Source organism: Carcharhinus amblyrhynchos, chromosome 4 (genome assembly GCF_965287045.1).
Source record: "Carcharhinus amblyrhynchos chromosome 4, sCarAmb.v2.hapA, whole genome shotgun sequence".
Classification (NCBI taxonomy): domain Eukaryota; kingdom Metazoa; phylum Chordata; class Chondrichthyes; order Carcharhiniformes; family Carcharhinidae; genus Carcharhinus; species Carcharhinus amblyrhynchos.
This window is the reverse complement of record NC_137327.1, coordinates 84,327,695-84,349,564: the sequence shown is the minus strand read 5'-3', so window position 1 is coordinate 84,349,564 and position 21,870 is coordinate 84,327,695. Positions and strand designations below refer to the sequence as shown.

General features: G+C 42.6%; 1 protein-coding gene across 1 annotated transcript in view; it reads left to right on the top strand.

Annotated features, from left to right (window-relative positions):
* smarca1 (SNF2 related chromatin remodeling ATPase 1) overlaps positions 1–21,870 on the top strand; it is a 77,570-nt gene that overhangs the window by 36,511 nt on the left and 19,189 nt on the right. Inside the window, exons 10-17 of the mRNA XM_080187427.1 lie at positions 2,082–2,150; positions 2,570–2,679; positions 5,842–6,068; positions 7,485–7,606; positions 9,106–9,258; positions 12,508–12,640; positions 17,758–17,906; positions 19,209–19,325. Of these exons, the coding sequence (XP_080043553.1) occupies positions 2,082–2,150; positions 2,570–2,679; positions 5,842–6,068; positions 7,485–7,606; positions 9,106–9,258; positions 12,508–12,640; positions 17,758–17,906; positions 19,209–19,325 (1,080 nt within the window). The remainder of the gene's footprint in view (positions 1–2,081; positions 2,151–2,569; positions 2,680–5,841; positions 6,069–7,484; positions 7,607–9,105; positions 9,259–12,507; positions 12,641–17,757; positions 17,907–19,208; positions 19,326–21,870) is intronic.

The following is a 21,870-nucleotide window of genomic DNA, read 5'->3' as shown; positions in this document are numbered from 1 at the left end:
TCCACCACCAAGATATGAAATAAAAGAAAAATTGTTTTTAAATGTTGAAGTGCTGGAATGTCCCATTCTAACTCCACAAATGGCCCTGAAGGCCATTACCAGCTGTCGCCTCCTAAACTTCCCCACCTGGCTTTATGTAAAATCACCTCCTGCAGCTTGCTTTCCCTACACACAAACACACACACACACACACACACACACACACACACACACCTGCCGCCCCCCACCTCCCTCCACCCTGCCCTTGTCCTCATTTCCCTCAGGAAAAAATGTAGCATATGTGATGGGGTGAGAAATAGTGGAACATTATTTGCCTTTCTTCTGGAGGGACCATGGAGATTCTATGTTTTATAATTTTCTCCACTGAGTTAGCTGATTTTTATTGACAAAGTTGGCATTAGGATCCCCAGGAATCTAAGTGACGTGCCACACGTACACTGGCTACAGAAGCAGGTCAGAGGCTGGGAATTCTGTACTGAGTGACACACATTTTGACTCCCCCAAGCCTGTTCGCTATCTAACATGGCACAGGAATGCTCTCCACCTGCCTGGATGAGTGCAGCTCCAACATTATTCAAAAAGCCCGCGAACCATCCAGGACAAAGCAACCTGTTACTTGGCATCCCATCCTCTTAATTATTCCCTCCCTTCGTCCACTACCTCTGTGCCATGGCAGCTGTAGGTATCATCTCCAGGATACAAAGCAGCAATTTGCCAAGGAATGAAAGGCTTGAGGTATGAGTGGTGTCTGAGGACTCTGGGTCTGTACTTGATGGAGTATACAAGGATGAGGGAGGACCTTATTAAAACTTGGAGAATAATGAAAGGCCTGGATAGAGTGGGGAAGGTGCTTCCATTAATAAGAGAGATGAGGTCCAGAGGGCACAAACTCAGAGTAAAAGGGCAGCCTTTTAGAACTGAGATAAAGAGGAACTTCTTCAGTCAGAAGGTGGAGAATGCATGTAGAGGCCAGGTCATTGAGTGTATTTAAGACAGAGATAGATAGGTTCGTGATTGATAAAGGGATCAAGAGTTACAAGGAAAAAGCGGGAGAATGGAGTTCAGAAACTTATTAGCGATGATTGAATGGCAGATAGTATCAGTGGGCCGAATTGTCTAATTCTGCTCTTACATCTTATGGTCTGAAGGATTCTTAAATAACACCTCCCAAACCCATGGCCTCTAACACTTAGAAGGATGTGCAGCAGGCACATGGGAGTATCACTAACTGCAACTCTCCCTCCACGTTATCCCCCATCCTGAATTGGAATTATGTTACTGGATTGAAATCCTGCAACTTGTGACCTAATAGCACCATGGATGTATTTATAACACACTGATTGCAACAGTTCGGCACAGTGGTTAGCACTGCTGCTTCACAGTGCTAGGGACCAGTGTTCAATTCCAGCCTTGGGTCACTGCCTGTGTAGAATTTGCACGTTCTCCCCATGTCTGCGTGGGTTTCCTCCAGGTGCTCTGGTTTTCTCCCAAAGTCCAAAGATGTGCAGCTTAGGTTGATTGGCCTTGCTAAATTGCCTCTTAGTGTTAAGGAATTAAAAGGTAAATATGTGGTGATACGGGAAAGGGGACTGGGTGGGATTGTAATTGGTGCAGACTCGATAGGTCAAATGGCCTCCTCTGCACTGTAGGGATTCTGTCTTCAAGAAGGTGGCTCACCACTACCAAGGGCATTTAGGGACAGCCTCCTGATTACTTGTCCAACACATGCTACAAGATTTTCACGTGTGATAGCAGCTGAACACCAGTCCATGTTTGGCACATCATCCACATTTGGCCATGCTGAAGAACTCAGATCATAGCTCATTAATCTAGGTTCACAGATGAAGAAGAATGTCTAACAATGAGCTAGAATCCAGGTGTCACTTGGAATTGTTTATATGCATGATTTTCTTCTGACAAAAGAGGAGAAGGTACAGGGAAAAAATGGAGGAAAGGAAATTTTTTAAAAATATCATGTGATTAATGAGATAATGATTAATGATTTCCAGGCTAAAGCCAACAGTTAAATGAATTGTACACATTCCTATACAGAGACTGACCTTTTTCCTTTTTCTCTACAGGATTTTGACTCTTGGTTCGACACAAACAATTGCTTGGGGGATCAGCAGCTAGTGGAGCGTTTGCATGCTGTAAGTTTATCATCCCTCCTGCATGTGGCATGCTACCTGAATTTTATGTAGTAAGACTATGAGGTGAAGATTAGGACTTCATTACTTGGGGGGAGGGCACTGGTTCGCATTTGTACTGCAGCAAGGATGGAGAACTTGGAGCCAGCCATACCACCGTTCGCTGCGGCACGATGGGAAAATCCCGTCAGTGTAGTAAGAATCTGGCCATGACTTTCCGCTTGGATGAGCAGAAAATCTTTTCTCCCACAGTGTTTTGATTGTTTCCTGTAAGAGCGCCATTCTTTCCACCCTCAGAAGTGTAACTGCCAGAGTTTGCAGCATTGGCCTTCTTCCCTCATGGAGTATATCATCTTCAAATTCTGTTTATCATCTTTCTCCTCTTCCTAACTCTACTGTTTTCTTGTTTTGAACGTTCTAAGGTGCTCCGACCATTCTTGCTTCGGCGAATAAAAGCAGAGGTAGAAAAAAGCTTGCCCCCTAAAAAAGAAACCAAGATTTATGTCGGTCTCAGTAAAATGCAAAGGGAATGGTAAGCAAACAATTGCTGCTGAAGCTTGCTAATTTTCACAGTGCTGTCTTGAGGAGTTGTTAGCTTCCAACTATTTTGCTGTGTGGGTGTATTGGTGAAATGGTCTCGGGCGGTATCCAGTCTACCTGTACTCTCCTTGAAGTGACTGAAATCTCTGGCACCTATCTACAAATGCAACTTCTTGCTGTCTTGCGCTTGCCTCTGACGTACGTACCTCAACAGAGGCTCCCTTGCATCGCCAACCCCCCCTCATTAAATAAAAACAAAGTGCAGAGAAAACTCGGCAAGTCTGGTAGCATCTATGAAGAGAGAAACAGAGTTAATGTTCCGAGCCCAATATGACTGATCTGAGCAACTGACTTTTTGTGCGTGTTTGTGCCTTATATCTAAGTACAGGTGGCATAGTGGTTAGTATGGCTGCCTCAAGAGCACCAAGGACCCAGATTCGATTCTCTGCTTGGATCACTGTCTGTGCGGGTTTCCTCCGAAAGCACCAGTTTCCTCCCACAGTACGAAAGATGTGTTGATTAGGTGCATTGGCCATGCTAAATTCTCCTTCAGTATACCCAAACAGGCACTGGAGTGTGGCGACTAGAGGAATTTTGCAGTAACTTCATTGCAGTGTTAATGCAAGCCTACTTGTGACACTAATGAATGTACTTTAGAGTTTAAAACTTAAACTCTTATGAAAATCAGTACTTAATTGTTATCGAGTAAGACGTAGCTTGCAAAAAGATAAATGGCAAGTGCTCAAAACGTAACTTTTTAACAAAACGTAATAATTTGCCGGGTGTTAGCGATGGAAAGGTGGTAGGACTGGAGGGTCTTAATGACATTACTGTTACTAGAGAGGCGGTGCTCGACAGGCTGGAGGGGCTGATTGTGGACAAGTCCACAGGACCGGATGGAATGCATCTGAGGGTTCTGAAAGAAATGGCAGAGGTGATAGTGGATGCCTTGGTGGTTATTTTCCAGACGTCGCTGGATTCTGGGGAAGTGCCGGATGATTGGAAAGCGGCTAATGTTACGCCGTTGTTTAAGAAGGGTGCCAGGCAAAAGGCGGGGAATTATAGGCCGGTTAGTTTAACGTCTGTGGTAGGTAAAATGTTAGAATCTGTCATTAAGGAGGAAATTGCGAGGCATCTTGAAGGGAATTGCTTGATAGAGCAGACGCAGCACGGTTTCATTAAAAGGAAGTCGTGTCTGACAAATTTACTGGAGTTCTATGAGGATGTGTCTAGGGCGGTGGATAGAGGAGAGCTGGTGGATGTGGTCTTTCTAGATTTTCAGAAGGCGTTTGACAAAGTGCCTCACAAGAGGTTATTGCAGAAGGTCGAGGGACATGGAGTTGGGGGTAGGGTGTTAGCGTGGATAGAGGATTGGTTGTCAAATAGGAGGCAGAGAGTGGGGGTCAACGGGTGCTATTCGGATTGGCGGATGGTGACTAGTGGAGTGCCCCAGGGGTCGGTGCTGGGGCCTCAGCTTTTTACCATTTATATAGATGATCTGGAGGAGGGAACCGAGTGTAGAGTGTCGAAATTTGCTGATGACACCAAGATTGGGGGAACGGCAAATTGTGCGGAGGGTGTGGAGAGTCTGCAGAAGGATCTAGATAGGCTGGGCGAATGGGCCAGGAAATGGCAAATGGAATTTAATGTTGGCAAGTGTGAGGTGGTCCACTTTGGTAGGAAGAATGGTAGGAAGGACTATTACTTACGGGGCGAAAAACTGCAGCAGGCGATGGTGAAGAGGGACCTCGGGGTCCTTGTGCATGAGTCGCAAAAACCCAGCTTGCAGGTGCAGCAGGTGGTCAGGAAGGCCAATGGGATGCTGGCCTTCATAGCGAGGGGGATTGAATATAAAAGTAGGGAGGTCTTGCTGCGGCTATATAGGGCATTGGTGAGGCCGCAGCTGGAGTACTGTGTGCAGTTTTGGGCGCCGCACCTGCGCAAAGATATTTTGGCCTTGGAGGGAGTGCAGAGGAGGTTTACTAGGCTGATACCGGAGTTGAGGGGGTTGAGCTATGAGGAGAGGCTGAATAAACTGGGCTTGTACTCATTAGAGTTTAGAAGAATGAGGGGAGATCTCATTGAGACGTATAAGATGATGAATGGGATGGATAAGATAGAGGTGGAAAGACTCTTCCCGCTCAAAAAAGACAGTAGGACTAGGGGGCACAGCCTCAAGATAAAAGGGGGGCGGTTTAGAACGGAGTTGAGGAGGAACTTCTTCACTCAAAGGGTGGTGAATCTCTGGAATTCTCTGCCCGTTGAAGTGGTGGAGGCTACCTCGCTAAATATTTTTAAGACGCGGGTTGATGGGTTTTTGATAAGAGAGGGGATTAAGGGTTATGGGGAGAGGGCGGGAAGGTGGAACTGAGCAGCGACAGATCAGCCATGATCTTATTGAATGGCGGGGCAGGCTCGAAGGGCTGGATGGCCTACTCCTGCTGCTATTTCTTATGTTCTTATGTAACTACGTTAAGGTATTTTATTGTCATGTGTTGAAGGGTTAGTTACATGTTGTAGCTGAAATTGCAGCAGACACCGTAGTTAGTGATTAAAATTTATTTATTAGTCATAAGTAAGGCTTGCATTAACACTGCAGTGAAGTTATTGTGCAGTATGGGAGAAAGGAAGTTTAAACAGGAAAACGTGATTTCATTGTCAGACTGGCTCATTTGGTGGCACAGTCACCTCTGGGTGGTATTTGGCCCTTCAGCAGAACCTGAATTTACTATGGATGTCAGAAGTGCCGCCCTTTGAGAATGTTAAAAGGTGAGCTTTGTCCATTTGTTCAACTGGATATTAAAAAGCTGTCATGGAAAGAGAATAGAATTGTAAAATAAGTCACGTACAAGCCAATTCTCTGGTCTCTATTTCACATTTCTTAGATTGGCTTTTTAAATTGCTATCTGAATTCGGGCTTTGTGGCTTCAAAGCAAGCCTTAACTCAAGATATTCAATGCAGTTTAAACTAATTTTAATGCAGTAGTTTTTTTTTCACTTCTGAAGTTATTGAGTCTTGGTTGGCTTGATTCCAAGCAAGCTTGTAGCCCTTCGTTGCTAAAGTTAGCCCCAACATTGAATTTTGCTGTGCCCTTTTTAAACTGCGCAATAGCTTAACCGTTCAGTTTATATATTTACTTCTTGACGTTTCCAGGTATACAAAAATCTTGATGAAGGATATTGACATTCTGAACTCCGCTGGGAAGATGGACAAGATGCGCTTGTTGAATATCTTAATGCAGCTACGGAAATGCTGTAACCACCCATATCTCTTTGATGGCGCTGAACCTGGTCCTCCTTACACTACAGATACTCATCTGGTGTACAACTGTGGCAAGATGGTGGTTCTGGATAAACTGCTGCCTAAATTGAGAGAGCAAAGTAGGTGGTTTGAGACTGCTGGTGCTTCGTTCAATAGGAGATTTTACTTTGCTGGATTTTCTATCCCCTATCTTAGAAGATCGATGACCACTGTGTGTCACTGTTTCCCTTTCGTATTTGTAAGCCCTCTTAGCCTGTTGAGCTTTGCTACGTAATGTGGGGACACAGTAAATAAAATCACAAAGCCAAGCCTCTGGGCTTAATTTGACTAACTCAAAAGCAGATTTATTTAAAATCCCATTTTTTTTTGCAGGCCATGTTGTCATTGGTTCCCTGTAGATTCAGTAATTCACACTTAGAGACAGTAACTGATGCCAAAAGAACTGTACAGCTATAGGCAGCAGCATTCTTAAGCTTGAGTTATATTCGATTGTAATCCAGTATTGCATGAATTTCTTTCTTCTGTACTGGCACAAAAGAAATTAGGAAAGGAAATTTTCTATACAAAGAAAGTTCTAATCTGCCAAATGACTTGAGACTGAACTAGACCTTCTGAAACCTTGGTGCCGTATTTGACTCCAAGATTAGCTTCCAGCCACATATCCTCTCCATTACCAAGACTGCCAAATTCCATCTCCATAACTTCACCTAATTCTGCCCCAGTTCATGCGTTACTGAAATACTCACCCATGACTATATTACCTCTACACTTGACTGTCCCAGTACTCTCCTAGGTTGCTTCCTACCTTCCACTCGACCAACTTCTGATCTAGCCTTATGTAAAGGGCCTTGGTTGATTATTAATCCAATAGCAAAATATTCTTTTCGAAAGAGTATCATAATGAGATTGAATTTTAGTTGAAATTTGCAAGTATTTTAAGTTTGAGAGTAATGTGGTTAAGCCTGAAATGAGGATCTTAAATTCAAAGCCATAACTTTTTAAATAACAGGGATGAGTTGCTGAGGTAGATTTGGGAATTAGATTGCTCATCTACCATCATATATTTCAATGGCAAATGTTTGAAGAAATAATTACTATTTCCTGGCAAATGTATATTAGAGAAGTTAAAAGTAATATTAAACTAAAAGAAGAAACTCAAATCATTGCAAAAATGGACAGTAAGCCTGAAATTTGAGAGGGTTGAAAAAAAACTTCACATCCATAATGCAGTCCATTTGTGGACAATCATGCCACTTATTTTAAATAAAAACACTCCGGCCGGAATTCTACCGCATGCCCGCCCCGATTTCTGGGGGCAGGTTAGACTAGGAGAGTGGCATTCTCCATTGGCCTTGAGCAGGATCGTACAAACCTTGGGCGGATGTGTCGGTAAAAGTCCGCCCTTTGTAACTGTTATCATTTGGGAATTGAGATATGGACCCTGAAATTTTAGGCTTACCCGGCTGCTGTTAACGTAACTGCTTAATTTGAGGGACGTTCTTTCATTTTTTTTCTATTAACTGTTCGTCTTGAAGGTTCGAGAGTTCTAATTTTCAGCCAGATGACCCGCTTGATGGATATTCTTGAAGATTACTGTATGTGGCGTGGTTATGATTATTGTCGCCTTGATGGACAAACTCCCCATGAAGAAAGAGAGGTCTGTGACGATGCTCATGTTCTCTCAAATAATATGTAGTTTCCCAGTTTCTGCAGATGGGATAAAAATAGTGGCATTGTCTGGTATATTACCAAGTTACATCACAATAAATCCCAGTTTTGAGCCTCATTTTGTGATGTGAGCCCCATGAGGCTAAGCATCTTTGTAAAATTGATTTGTGCTAGGTTGTGATGAATAACTAATCCTGTCATCATCTGATATCCATGCCTGGGAACTTCCCAGCTAGAGTCATTGTTGGGTCAATTCATTTGTTTGAAGAGATGAGAGGACAACACTGGTGCAAGTTTTAAAATGGCTTTCTTTTATTGAATAAAACTTAAAAAATTAACATGACAGAAGCAAAAATGTGAGTTTGCAGACTGCATTCTCAGCATGGCCTTGAACTGAACTGACCAGAACTGAAAACACACACATTAAAGCCAAAATACATTTCAACCCTTATCTACTTATTGGAAATGTTTTTTGCATGCTATCTCCATCTAGAAAAATAATCCTCGGTGCTGACGTTATGGGATACTGGTGTTTGCAGGAATGCAGTCAATTTTTAGTTAACCCATCATGACTTCTGATTCTACATGCAGTCAAGTTAGCTACAACTGCTCAACAAGAGTTAGTTAACCCCTACAATCTAGCATTTAAATATAATTGTGCATTGGTAGAAATATCTTAACATGAAGTCTATGCATAGACTGAAGCAAAAAGGGCTAAGCAGACACAGGATTCCTCAGTCACCTAATCAGGAGTGAAAATCTGGTCTGATTCTTTTACCTGCTCCCTTCAGTTTAGAAGCTTGGAGACCAGTTTAAAAAGCCCAGCTATTGTGCCGCCTACACAGTTTTGACTTCAATCCAACTGGGCCAGATCTATTTTTATGAATTGGTGTTGTACCTTGTTCTTTTCCAAAACTATTCTAAACCTGATAATATTAAGACCACTGTTTCAGGCATTCGGAGGACCTCACTGTTATCATGGACTTTGTTGATTCCCATCACTCAATTTCATCATTTATTAATTATTTTAACGTCAGCCATAGTAGATAAGGATATTTTGTTGGCAGCCATTAATTGTGCATTGCAGTTTTAAAAATGGAATCCTTTACAAATGCTAAACAGTGGAAATCTGAAATAAAGTCAGAGCCTTGTGGAAATATACAGCAATTCAATCAGCAGATAAAGATTGGACCACATAATGATTTTGGGTAGGAATTCTTTCACGTTGTATTTATGAACCTTATATTGTGCTTGTTTTCAGTGGTGAATAAGAGTTGAAGAAACACAGAATATTGCTGTACATTTTTTAGGCAAAAATATCTCTTCAACCATCATTATAAAATGCACATTAAGTCTATTAGTATATGTGAGGGGAAAAAAAAGACAAATTAATGTTTTGGCTTGTGTCATTTTATTTGGGAAGAGCTGAACTGTCTGGACCCTGCCATTGTGTTTACTCATATATGTTTCTCTCCTTGTTTTAAATAGCGGGCAATAGATTCTTTCAATGCTTTCAACAGTTCAAAGTTCATATTCATGCTGAGTACCAGAGCTGGAGGCCTTGGTATCAACCTAGCAACAGCCGATGTCGTTATTCTGTATGATTCAGATTGGAATCCACAGGTTGACTTGCAAGCTATGGTATGTAATGGTGCATCTTCCTTAGAAGTCTGGCCTGTCATTGGAATTATTCTTGGCTGAGTGGGTAGCACATCTGTTTTTGAATCAGAGGTTTCATAGTCTTCTGGCCTTATGGATTCAAGCCCAACTCAGGTAATCTAGACTGACAATTTAGTGTGGTACCTAAGATTGTTGGAGATGCTTCCTTTTGGGTGTGATGTTAAAACTCAGGCCTTCATCTATATTCGTAGGTGAATGTTAACAATACTATGGGCAGAATTTTACCACATCGCCCTCCACAGGAATCATAACGGGTGGACACAGACCATGCAAAGGTCCATTGACCTCGGACAGATATTCTGCCATTGGGGCCACTGCGGCCAGAAAATCCTGCCCTTTGGCTCTATTCAAAGAAGAACAGAGGAGTTCTTGCAGTGTCCTTAGCAATATTTGTCCCTCAGCTAAACCACTAAGACACCCTGTCCAAGTATTCAACACATTGCTGTTTTTTGACATTTTGCTGTTTGCAACAATGCCTGCACTGCAAAGCTCTTCATTGGCTTGTCCTAAAGTTATGAAAAGCCCAACGTTAATGCAAATTCTTTCTTTTAAGGATTTTAGATTGCTGAGTTACTTGATGCCTTTGCAATCTCTGCATTTGTAAGAGGTTCATTATACATCGAGTGCAATGCTTTGCTTTTGAAAAATATGATTAGAACGCAAGCTCCTTCTTTTGGGTGGCACAGCGGTTAGCACTGCTACCTCACAGCGCCAGGGACCTGGGCTCAATTCCTGGCTTGGGTCTCTGTTTGTGTGGTCTTTGTACGTTCTCCCTGTGTCTGCACGGGTTTCCTCCGGGTGCTCTGGTTTCCTCCCACAATCCAAAGATGTGCGGATTAGGTGGCTTGGCCATGCTAAATTGACTTTTAATGTCTCGGGAACTAGCTAGCGTAAATGCATAAGGTTATAGGGCCTGGTAGGATTATGGCCGGTGCAGATTCGATGAGCTGACTGGCCGCCTCCTGCGCTGTATGATTCTAAGATGTCTTTCTTTTTCTTTCTCCATCTCTAACCTGCTGGTATTCTTCCTCTTTTGCTCCCCCTTCTTCTTTGCCTTCTGTTTCTCTGCATTTCTCTTTTTCTCCTTTCCTTCTCAGAAAAGAACTTGATTTCAAATAAAAGGAGGTCTGTCAGCATCCATAAAGAGAGAGGCAGGATTAAGATCTTTGTAGGGAATTCTTGATCAGAAGTGTTGCTGAAAGTGTTTTTTTAAAAAAAAGTTTAAAAAAACATACTTTCAGTGTAATAGCTGACCAAGATTCTGCAAAGTTTGCAGAACTGTTAACAGCTTTTTCCTTTCTCTGCCTTTATTACACAGATGATGCAGGTCCTTCATGAAGTGAACTCTATGATGAATTGGGCATATTAGTCATTTCTATGTTCTCTTATCCAAGTTGTTAACCGTAGAAAATGTAGGTTGATAAATGAAATTTGATCTACAATTCACAAGATCAAAGGAGGTGAAAGAGATTTGCATAAACAGAGTTCCATTATGTATATGTACAGTTATTTTATTTCTCCTTGTTTAACGTATTTCTTTCTTCCTTTCCTTGCATCTTATTTCCTTCTTTCCTGAAGGAGGAATGAAATTTGGTGTCTCAGTTATTAGTCCCCTCAAGCACTCACCTGTATAGTTGTGCCTGTAGTTGTTGTTGACAGAAAGTTCTGTTGTATTGGATTTCATAAGGGGCCTCACTTGACTTTCATAGGCATACTATCTGACAAGTCACTGCCTCACAATAAAGAGCAGGAACCCTGGCTGGCTTTTGTCTTTAGACCTTAATGGTGCTGTGTACTATTTGCAGTACCCTCAGCACTGCTCAGGCTCATAGTACTAACTAGGATTTGAATATTGAACCTGATCTTTATAACTGCAATTTAGTTATGCTTTTTATCCCCATTGTTGCTTATTAGGGTTGCTGAAGAAGTTGGTTTTAAAATGTTCAGCTGTGACTTTGATGTGTACCTCTATCAAGTATATATAGAGAGGTTAAAAAGACTTTATATATATTACGAAGGGGAGGTTGATCTCTCTGAGACCTAACACTCAACCACTCAAAGTACCCAGCTTCATAATCTCTTTGTAAAATCCCACTTATTAACAAAAAAGATTGCATTTTGAGGGTGACTAAAAATTCTATCAGGTTCATCGTTTTCTGGAATTTTCGGTCTTTGTTGATTTCTTCTGCCTTCTATTGGTACCTTTACAATTGAGATTAGGTTTTTTTTAAGACATCAATGTGGCTATGACACTGGCAGTGAACAGTTACTGTCTGTGACTCTCTCTTTCTCTCTCTCTGTCTTTTTCTCTGAGATGTGTGGCTGTCATTGGCAGGTGGTCGTCTGGCAGTTTGGAGCTGGGAGTTGGTTTTATACCCTGATAGACCAAAATTCACACAATTGGATTGGCTTACGGGTTATCAAAACATCAAATTCAAATCTGAAGGCTGCTACTATTCAAATGCCTATTTTAAATTGATTAGTTAAAATTTGAAAACAACCTGTTGCCTTGGCAGCATTACTGCCTTGGCTAGTGATACAATGTTTCACTCTCCGCTCCCTGTATTCTTACATTTATATCTGCAACTCTTTTAACTGTCTAGGCATAGCAAAAAAGCCTACCTTTTTTTGAAACAGACCATGCAATTTTACAACTCTTAGCATTTTACAATTTTTTAAAAATAATTTTATAAACACTAACTTCACAGCATGTGCAGTTGGATTTTTTAATCAATTCTCCTCCTCCTTGAGTTCTCTGCCTGAAGCCAGTCCATAGCACCTGGACTGCCACCACAGGTAGAGCAATGAGGCAGGTTTCGAATGCACCCCAGTCTGAACAGGAGTTGAATATGGTATTGTTGGCATCAATCTGATTCACAACAGCCAACTGAGCCAACTAGCCTCCAAGGACTCTGAGCTGCTGTGGCACGATGCACTTTCACATGCACATTGTTGCCTGGAGCAACGGTAGTGATGGTAGAGTCTCCAACATTCTTTCAATCACATGCTGACCTGGAAGGATTTGCAAGTTGATACTTAACCATTTGACCATATCATGAGTGAATGCACCTTGGCCATAAGTCCTGGAATAAGACCTGAACTTGGAGGTTCTGACTCAGAGGCAGGAACCCTACTCACTGTGCCACAAGACCACTTTTTATCAATGCACGCGGCATCTAAAAAGATATTGTGATGTTCCTTTCTAAATAGGACCGTGCACATCGTATTGGCCAGAAAAAAACAGTTCGTGTTTTTCGGCTCCTCACTGACAACACAGTAGAAGAGCGGATTGTTGAAAGGGCTGAGATGAAACTGCGACTTGATTCAATTGTTATTCAGCAAGGTATGAATGCAACATTGACTTGGGATGTTTCATAAGTCTCACCGACATGTTAGATTTTCCATGTTTCTAAGTGTGGCACAACATTGTACTCTCACACACCTAGAAACAGTGGGTTGGATTCTCACTGCTGAGGTGGGAAGGTGACTAGACAGACCTGTCTCCTTTAATTAGGTCCCAGGCTGCCGTAATTTCATTTTAGGGAGGTGGTGATGGGATGCATTTGGGCCTGTGTCCTCCAGAGGCAGGACTGAGGCGACCGGTGGTAAGGACAGCAGACTGAAACATTGGCCACCATTTACTGGGACGTTTGCCAGGTTTTATTGATGACTGTCAGGTCCTCAAACCCTCACTCTCCTCACACTGGCACCCACCTGACATGTCCTCCATATTCTACTCATGCCCTGAGTATCTTCATACCCCTTTCCTGCTTCCATATACCCCATGTTGCTTGCAGCCCTCTATGTATCTTACATAACCACTCATCCAGTAACCACAATGGACAGAACCTAGGAACCATATCTTTGAAATGAAGATGAAGAAAAAAGCTTCTAAAACATCTCATGCTGAAGAAGCTCTCATTCTAAAAACGTATTAAACAAACTTAAATTTCCCCTCGAATTGTCAATCTGTGTAAAGATAAAACATCAATTTCACCGCATCAAAGATGAAAAATCTTTGAGTAACTTCTTAAGACAGTCATTTAAAATGTGAACTCAGCTCCCCTGTGAGATAATTGATTCTGGAACATTTGAAATTGAGAAAAGTATTTATAATGAGCACAGCTATCAAAACAAATCCTGAGAAAATAAATAATAAAGCCTATTAAAACTGAAAAGCCAGGTGGCCTTTTCTGTCTCTGAGCTACCCCAGATGTCCTGTCAATCAAAGCAGTTTGGGAACAGGTAGGGTTTTGCTCTCAAAAAAAAGGTCTTCTTTCAATTTAAAGGGCCTTTGAGCATTTGAAACACTTCACGTTATTGCACCTGAGTTTTGAATGCATAAAAGCACATAAATGTGAAAATCCAGGCTGTTTTATAGCTTCTCTAGGTTAGTGGATTCAGTAAGAAGTCACACAACACCAGGTAAAACCTGTGGAGGTTTATTTGGTAACAAAAGCCACTAGCTTTCGGAGCGCTAATCCTTCGTCAGGTAAATGGGAGTTCTGTTCACAAACAGGGCAGTTTTGTTTGTGAACAGAACTCTCACTTAATCTCACGAATGAGCAGCACTCCGAAAGCTAGTGGCTTTTGCCTACAAATAAACCTGTTGGACTTTACCCTGGCGTTGTGAGACTTCTTACTGCGGTGGCATCTATCTCCACATCAGTGGATTCACCCAGTGACTTATCCAGTATAAAATATGGGCCATGATATTATCCCCAGCACAAGAAAAAAACTTCATTTTTAATAAAAGAGCAATCCTTTGAACTTATTTTGAAAAGTACCAAGAGAGACCTACTTGTACTGATCGTCATGGTAGCAAAATTAAGGTCTTGAAATGCCATGTTGTCAGATATGGTCTCTCCCATAGCAAGTTGCAGCAGGAGATTAACAGGGTCACAATGCAAACACATTAGACTCAATTCCACAAGTGCTAATGACAAATAGGGAACAAATTACATACACGTGCAAGAATAATTTGGTGCTGATCTTTGTTCAGTCTGATTTACTATAGATAATTAGTTTCTAAAGCTTTATAGAGGAGAACAAAGAAATGTACAGCACAGGAAAAGGTCCTTTGGCCTTCCAAGCTTGTGCCAATCATGATGCCCTAAATTAAACTAAAAAAAACTCTTCTGCCCTTACTCAGCTGTATTCATCTATTCCTCCCTATTCGCATACCCATTCAGATGCCTGTCAAATGTTGCTAATGTGCCTGCTTCCACCGCCACCTCTGGCAGAATATCCCAGGCACCCACCACCTTCTGCGTGAAAAACTTACCCCTTAAGCTTTCCCCCGCTCACCTTGAACCTATGCCCCCTTGTAATTGACACTTCCACCTTAGGAGAAAGCTTATGACTATCCAACCTAGAGAGTTGTTATAATTCAAATGATCTAACTTGCAACATTTTTGAAACAATTAGAAGCCACTTCCTAAAGCATGATTTGCAATGACTTGTTCTGTGGTACATGTGAGAGCCTTCTTGTACATGGCTGTCAGATGAACTGCCAATTCTGTTTTAGCGTTACTGGTTGATGGGGAATTGTCAGCCACAACACTAGCAGAACTCTGTATCATGGGGTTTTTCTTATAGACACTGAAGCAGCATGTCTTTGGCTGTGTCAATTTAATTTAAGCCCGAGAGGAAGGATTGAACGCACAGCTTCCTGATCCTTCATTGCAAGTGCTACCAATTGTGCCACGTTTATACATATTTTAATGATGTGGAAATCCTCTGACTGCCCTCCATTTCATGACTTTTATACTATTGCTGCTGTCATTAAATTGGTACATTAACAACGAGTGGATTTTGAACTTCAAAGCTGTAAGGTGTGGATCGAACATCATGGCCATAAGCGTGGTTAATGTAGGGGATTGAAATTACTAGCAAGATCAGCACTAGGGAACATGGAAACAACTTACAGAGAAAAGGAAATTATTGAGCTGCTTGCTTCAAATCCTAGCAGATCAAACCTTTGTCTACAATTATGAAAGAACAGCACATGTCCAAATAGTACTTCTTTTTCTCTTTAGCCCAACTTTAACCTGAGGAAATCACATTTCTTTTGGATGCCTAGCTTTGGCATCAAGAGTTAGAAACATAGAAACTAAAAGCAGGAGTAGGCCATTCAGCCCTTTGAGCCTGCTCAGCCTTTCATTATGATCATTTTCAGTATCCTGATTTCCCGCCTTCCTCCCATATCCCTTGATCCCTTTAGCTTCGAGTTGTATCTAATTTCTTATTGAAATCAGGCAACATGTTTGCCTCAATTACATTTGGTGATCGTGAATTGCGCACATCGACCATCCCCGGATGAAGAAATTTCTCCTCACCTCAGTTCTAAAAGACTTAACCCTTATCCTCAATCTGTGACCCCTAGTTTTGGACTTCCAGTTAAGATGTAGTGCAGTTAGATTTCAAGCACTTTCTGTTCCGCAACGTGCTTGATTCCCAACCAGAGGAGAACATTCTTATGACATCTTCCAGTACTGGCTATTCATGGCCAGTGAATAGAATTGCAATCTGTTGCTTAATTGGGAATGTTTTGTCACTTAATGAGAAATGGAAATGCTGCTCCCAGAACCATATTTGATCGCAGGTCCACCCAGTTTCCTCTCCATACAATATAATTCGTGGCCTGAGCGCATTTGTATACTTGGACATGCAGGGAATAAAATTTGCTTCACTTATTCTGGTCACAAGCGCATTGCATCATATAATGTGATATCCACCTATAATTCCATTTCTTTTGACAGATCTGATATCTTACCTATAACATTTGGCACCATAGCATCAATTTTCACAGCCATCAGAGTCAATTTTGTTACACGTCTGTCTTTATTACAGTTGATCCTGACCTCACGTAACCGCGTCACATCATGTGGCAGTAGATTGACAGCTCACGTAAAAATGAATTTAAAGGGCTTCTATGGACATGTGAAGAGCAAAAGGGTTGTCAGGAGTGGTAGGGCTGATTTAGGAAAACCAGATGAAGATCTTTAAGTGGAGGGGGAAGGCATGGCTGAGTGAGTAATCTGCAAATGTGTTTACCGAGGAAAAGGACTATTCCAAAGCTACTGCATGGGTTGGGGATGGGGGTAAATAGTTCGGTAGTCCATTGGGGACGTTGGGGTCAGAGCATCAGCAGGAGTTAGAACTGGGTTTTAATTTTCTTCAGGGTAACTATTCTGCTAAATTTAATCAAAACCATCTGAAGTCTCCAACTTTAAATTGGTGTTTCAGAAGGTTCCACGTGCACGGTACCTGTCCAACGGAAGTTGAAACATGCAGTCCTTGCCTGAGGATTTATGAGGGGGGGTCCCCTGCCAGAATTTTTTGGGGCACAGCCCTCTGGAGAATGGAAAATCTGGACCAATAATTCAGGAGAAATTTAACATTCCTCTGGACAAGTAAGGATTAATGTAAGGAGGGCCAGCACACATGGGCAAAATGTGTTTGACTAACAATTGAGCTTTGGCAGAAAGAGTGGATAATGATAGTGCAGCTAATGTTGTGTATGTGGACTGTAAAAGATATTTGATAAAGTGCCACATATCGACTTATTTGCAAAATTGAATCCCAGGCATTAAAATGGGTAGTAACAGCATAAATACAAAACTGGCAACCAGCAAACAGACTTAAAAAGAGGTTTTCTGACCCGGAGGGAAATATGGTGTGGTGTTCACCAGGGGTTTAGTGTTATTGAATCACTGCTATTTCTGGGGTGCATTAATGACTTGACTTAGTACAGAGAATAAATTTGAGATTTGTAGGTAACACAAAACTTGGCAGTGCAATAAGCAATGAGGAAGATCATGAAAGACTTCATGAGGGCACAGACAAGCTGCTGAAGAGGTGTAGTGAGGATGGGGGAGGGGAAGGGGTGCACATAGCAGATGAATTCATTGCGGAGAAGTTTGAGGTGATATATTTTGTGAGGAATCAGGTAAATTTGCCAATGGGAGTCGAGAGTGTGAAATGAACTTGTACTGGGTTTCTGTCTGGACGATGTGGCCAGTGCATTAGCAATGTTGTCACAGGTTGATATAAACATCATGAATTTCTTTTACCAGGAATGCAGAAGTTACTAGTAGTATCTTTTTTTTTTGCTTTGCTTTTGTTCTTGATTTATTTTAGTTACAGAGGAACAGGAGGAGACCATTCGGCCCTTCAAGCCTGCCCCCCCCCCCCCCCATGCATTATAATCATGGCTGATCATGCAATGCAATAGCCTGATCTCCTCCACCCCGCTGTCCCCTATATCCTTTGATCCCCTTCACCCAAAGAGCTATATCTAACTGCTTCTTGAAAACATACAATGTTTTGGCCTCAACTACTTCCTGTGGTAGCAAATTCCACAGGCTGACCACTCCTTGGGTGGAGAACTGGAGAAGTTTTTTTAAGTTGTCTGTTTCAAAGTGCACCTTGACATTTGGCATTTTTTTACTTTATTAGGCAGGTTGATTGACCAACAGACCAACAAACTAGGCAAGGATGAAATGCTGCAAATGATTCGCCATGGCGCAACCCATGTCTTTGCCACCAAAGACAGCGAGTTAACTGATGAAGACATTGACACTATATTGGAGAGAGGGGAAAAGAAGGTACAAATACCCAATTGTTTCTTGACTGCGTCTTTTCCTCTTTATGTTCAGTTAGCTGCTGTAATAACTTGTTTTACGTATTTTGTTTTTACTATGTGAATGTTACGATCACGAGGGTGATCGTATTAGTGCTTGGTCCATTACAAGCATTGGTACCTGCTGGAACATGGCTGAGTATGGACAGTGCTGACTTGTTATCTGACTACGGATGGAAGGATTCCATCAGGGCCTGACGCTTTGATATCACCATCCGCTCATGCTTTCCCACAAGAGTTGCTGGCTAGTGATTAAGAGCAGGAATCCATTTGAGCTTTTCCCCCTTGCGAATGAAGGGAGTTCTGAAGTTAATAATGCTGCCACCCCAGTCAACACAGGTCAGGGGTCAAACTTCAGTGCTTCTTGGTTCTGCGTGACAAAGCTGTTCATGTTTTAATTAGTCAGACCATCAAGGGAGCCATGGTTTTAGGTGCTATAAATTTCTTGTACTTCTTGACTTGATTGTTGCCACAGTACACCAAATATAGACCCAGATCCTCCGTTCCCCGAGGGGGCTGGTACCCCAGAAATTGCACAGGGGGACCCCCGGAAGTCCCCTTGCAAGGACTGCACAGAAATTTCCTGGAGAGTTTAAACTTCTGATGTGCAATTATCCTGCATTGGGAACGATCCTAAACTCTCATTATAATTGGGGACTTTGGATGGTTCCGTCTCTGTGAGCAGAACAGTTACCAGGAAAAGTTAGTAGAATTAAAACCACTTTATATTCCCTGGGTCACTATACTACTGATTTACCACCTCCCCCCACTGGACCCCAATCCACCCCTCCCCCAACCACTCTTCCCACCCCCCTCCCTTTTCACTCCCGACCCCCAATTATACCCCCACCCCCGTACTCCACCTCCCACCCCAACCATCCAAACCCCTCACCCACAAACTTATCTTCTACCTGGTTTCTCAAGCTGGCTGGAATCTCTAAATGTAGCCCTTTACAAGAGCTGGGGATGTAAAAGCTTTCTGGCTTCACTCCCCCCACTGCTGCTGCGCCACAGGTGTCAAGTAGTCTGGAGCTATGTACTTGTCCAAAGGTCCCAGCGAGAATTATGCAGCTCTCGACCTGTGTAAATGTAAAGAAGCAGAGTGGCAATACCACTGTGATTGCTACACCATCCTGATTAAATCTCAGTACTCATTTTTGTCCTTTTAATGTCATTCCATTTTCTTTCTTGGAGCCCTTCCTTACTGATGATCTTGGAATACAGCCTGAAGATATGTAATTGAATAGAATGATTTTCTCCATTATAGACAGCCGAATTAAAAGAACGTTTGCAAAACCTTGGTGAGAGTTCCCTTCGGTCGTTCACAATGGAAACAGAAAGTTTATATAGCTTTGAAGGTGAAGATTACAGAGGTAAACAGAAGGTATGGATATGTTTGCTGCTTTGAGTTTGATAAAGTTTATTTATTAGTCTCATGAATAAGCTTCCATTAACACTGCAATGGAGCTACTGTGAAAATCCCCTAGTCACCACACTCTGGCACCTGTTCTAGTAGACTGAGGGAGAATTTAGCATGGCCAATTCATTCAACCAGCTTTCGGACTGTGGGAGGAAACTGGAGCACCCGGAGGAAACCCACCCAGACACAGGTAGAACATGCAGACTCCGCACAGTGACCCAAGCCAGGAATTGAACCTGGGTTCTTGGCGCTGTGAGGCAACAGTGCTAACTATGTGCCAATGTGTTGCCTATACTCAATTGCAAAAGTGCATTTACATTTTTCTTACAATAATATTACTGTTGAATATCTTTTGAATGTGTGACTTTTTAAAATGTGTTTGAATTTCTTGATACTGCCAGTGCTGCAGAACAAAACTATTTCCATTTCAGGCAAATAGTGGTGGCATCAAGATTTCGAAGTATAGCATGCTTAGGTACGTAATTGAAATTCGCCTAACTTAGCAGTGCAGAAGCTTTCTATCTGCTTTTTATGCTAAGTATTCTGTAACTGCTCTAAGGATGCAGCTGTGGTGTTGTTTTCACAATATTGCAGTGATTGCAAATGTGCATCAGACGGAAGTGACAGAACTTAAAACGGTTGAACTCACTAACACCATGATGTGTTGACATCTGCTCCAAAAGGCTGTCTCATATCACTTCCAGTTACCACAATATACTTCCTCCAGCAGACAGAGAGAATGTTAACTTATTCTTGAGCTATTGGTAACCATGCCCACGAGCGACTGGATTGACAGCCCCTGAACTAATTTGATGTAAATTATAGAATTACAGAACAAGGCCATTTGACTCATTGAGCACTTTATTACTCTCAGTCTCGTACTCATACTGAATGCGATCACTGTCACTAGAGAGGTAGTGCTCGATAGACTAGCAGGACTGATGGTGGACAAGTCCCCAGGACCGGATGGAATGCATCCCAGGGTTCTGAAGGAAATGGCAGAGGTGATAGTGGATGCCTTAGTGATTATTTTCCAAACCTCACTGGATTCCGGGGAAGTGCCGGAAGATTGGAAAATGGCTAATGTTACGCCGCTGTTTAAAAAGGGTAGCAGGCAAAAGGCAGGGAATTATAGGCCAGTTAGTTTAATGTCTGTTGTAGGAAAAATGCTTGAATTCTTCATCAAAGAAGAAACAGTGAGGCACCTTGAGAAGAATTGTTTGATAGAGCAGACGCAGCACGGATTCGTTAAGGGGAAGTCGTGTCTGACGAATTTATTGGAATTCTATGAGGATGTGTCTAGTGCGGTGGACGGAGGGGAACCAGTGGATGTGGTGTTTCTCGATTTTCAGAAGGCGTTTGATAAGTTGCCGCACAAAAGGTTGTTGCAGAAGGTTAGGGGGCATGGAGTTGGAGGTAGGGTGTTAGCGTGGGTAGAGGATTGGTTGTCAAATAGGAGGCAGAGAGTGAGGGTTAATGGGTGCTATTCGGATTGGCGGTTGGTGACTAGTGGAGTGCCCCAGGGGTCGGTGCTGGTGCCTCAGCTATTTACCATTTATATAGATGATCTGGAGGAGGGAACCGAGTGTATGGTGTTGAAATTTGCTGATGACACAAAGATAAGAGGAAAAGCAAATTGTGCGGAGGGTGTAGAAAGCCTGCAGAGGGATCTAGATAGGCTAAGCGAGTGGGTGAGGACCTGGCAGATGGAATACAGTGTTGGCAAGTGTGAGGTTATCCACTTTGGCAGGAATAATAGTAGGAGGGACCACTATTTAAAGGGCGAAAAGCTGCAGCATGCTACAGTGCAGAGGGACCTGGGGGTCCTTGTGCATGAGTCGCAAAAACCCAGCCTACAGGTGCAGCAGCTGATCAGGAAGGCGAATGGGATGCTGGCCTTCATAGCGAGGGGGATTGAATTTAAGAGTAGGGAGGTCTTGCTGCAACTGTACAGGGCACTGATGAGGCTGCAGTTGGAGTACTGTGTGCAGTTTTGGTCGCCGCACTTGTGCAAGGATATTTTGGCCTTGGAGGGAGTGCAGAGGAGGTTCACTAGGCTGCTACCGGAGTTGAGGGGGTTGAACTATGAAGAGAGGCTGAATAGACTGGGCTTGTACTCTTTGGAGTTTAGAAGGATGAGGGGGGATCTTATTGAGACGTATAAGATGATGAAGGGGATGGATAGGGTAGAGGTTGAGGTTCTTCCCACTCAGAAAGGACAGTAGGACTAGAGGGCACAGCCTCAAGATAAGGGGGGCGCAGTTTAGAACGGAGTTGAGGAGGAACTTCTTCACTCAAAGGGTGGTGAATCTCTGGAATTCTCTGCCCGTTGAAGTGGTGGAGGCTACCTCGCTAAATATATTTAAGACGCGGGTAGATAGGTTTTTGGTAGGCAAGGGGATTAAGGGTTATGGGGAGAAAGCGGGAAAGTGGAACTGATCCACTTCAGATCAGCCATGGTCTTATTGAATGGCGGGGCAGGCTCGAAGGGCTAGATGGCCTATTTCTT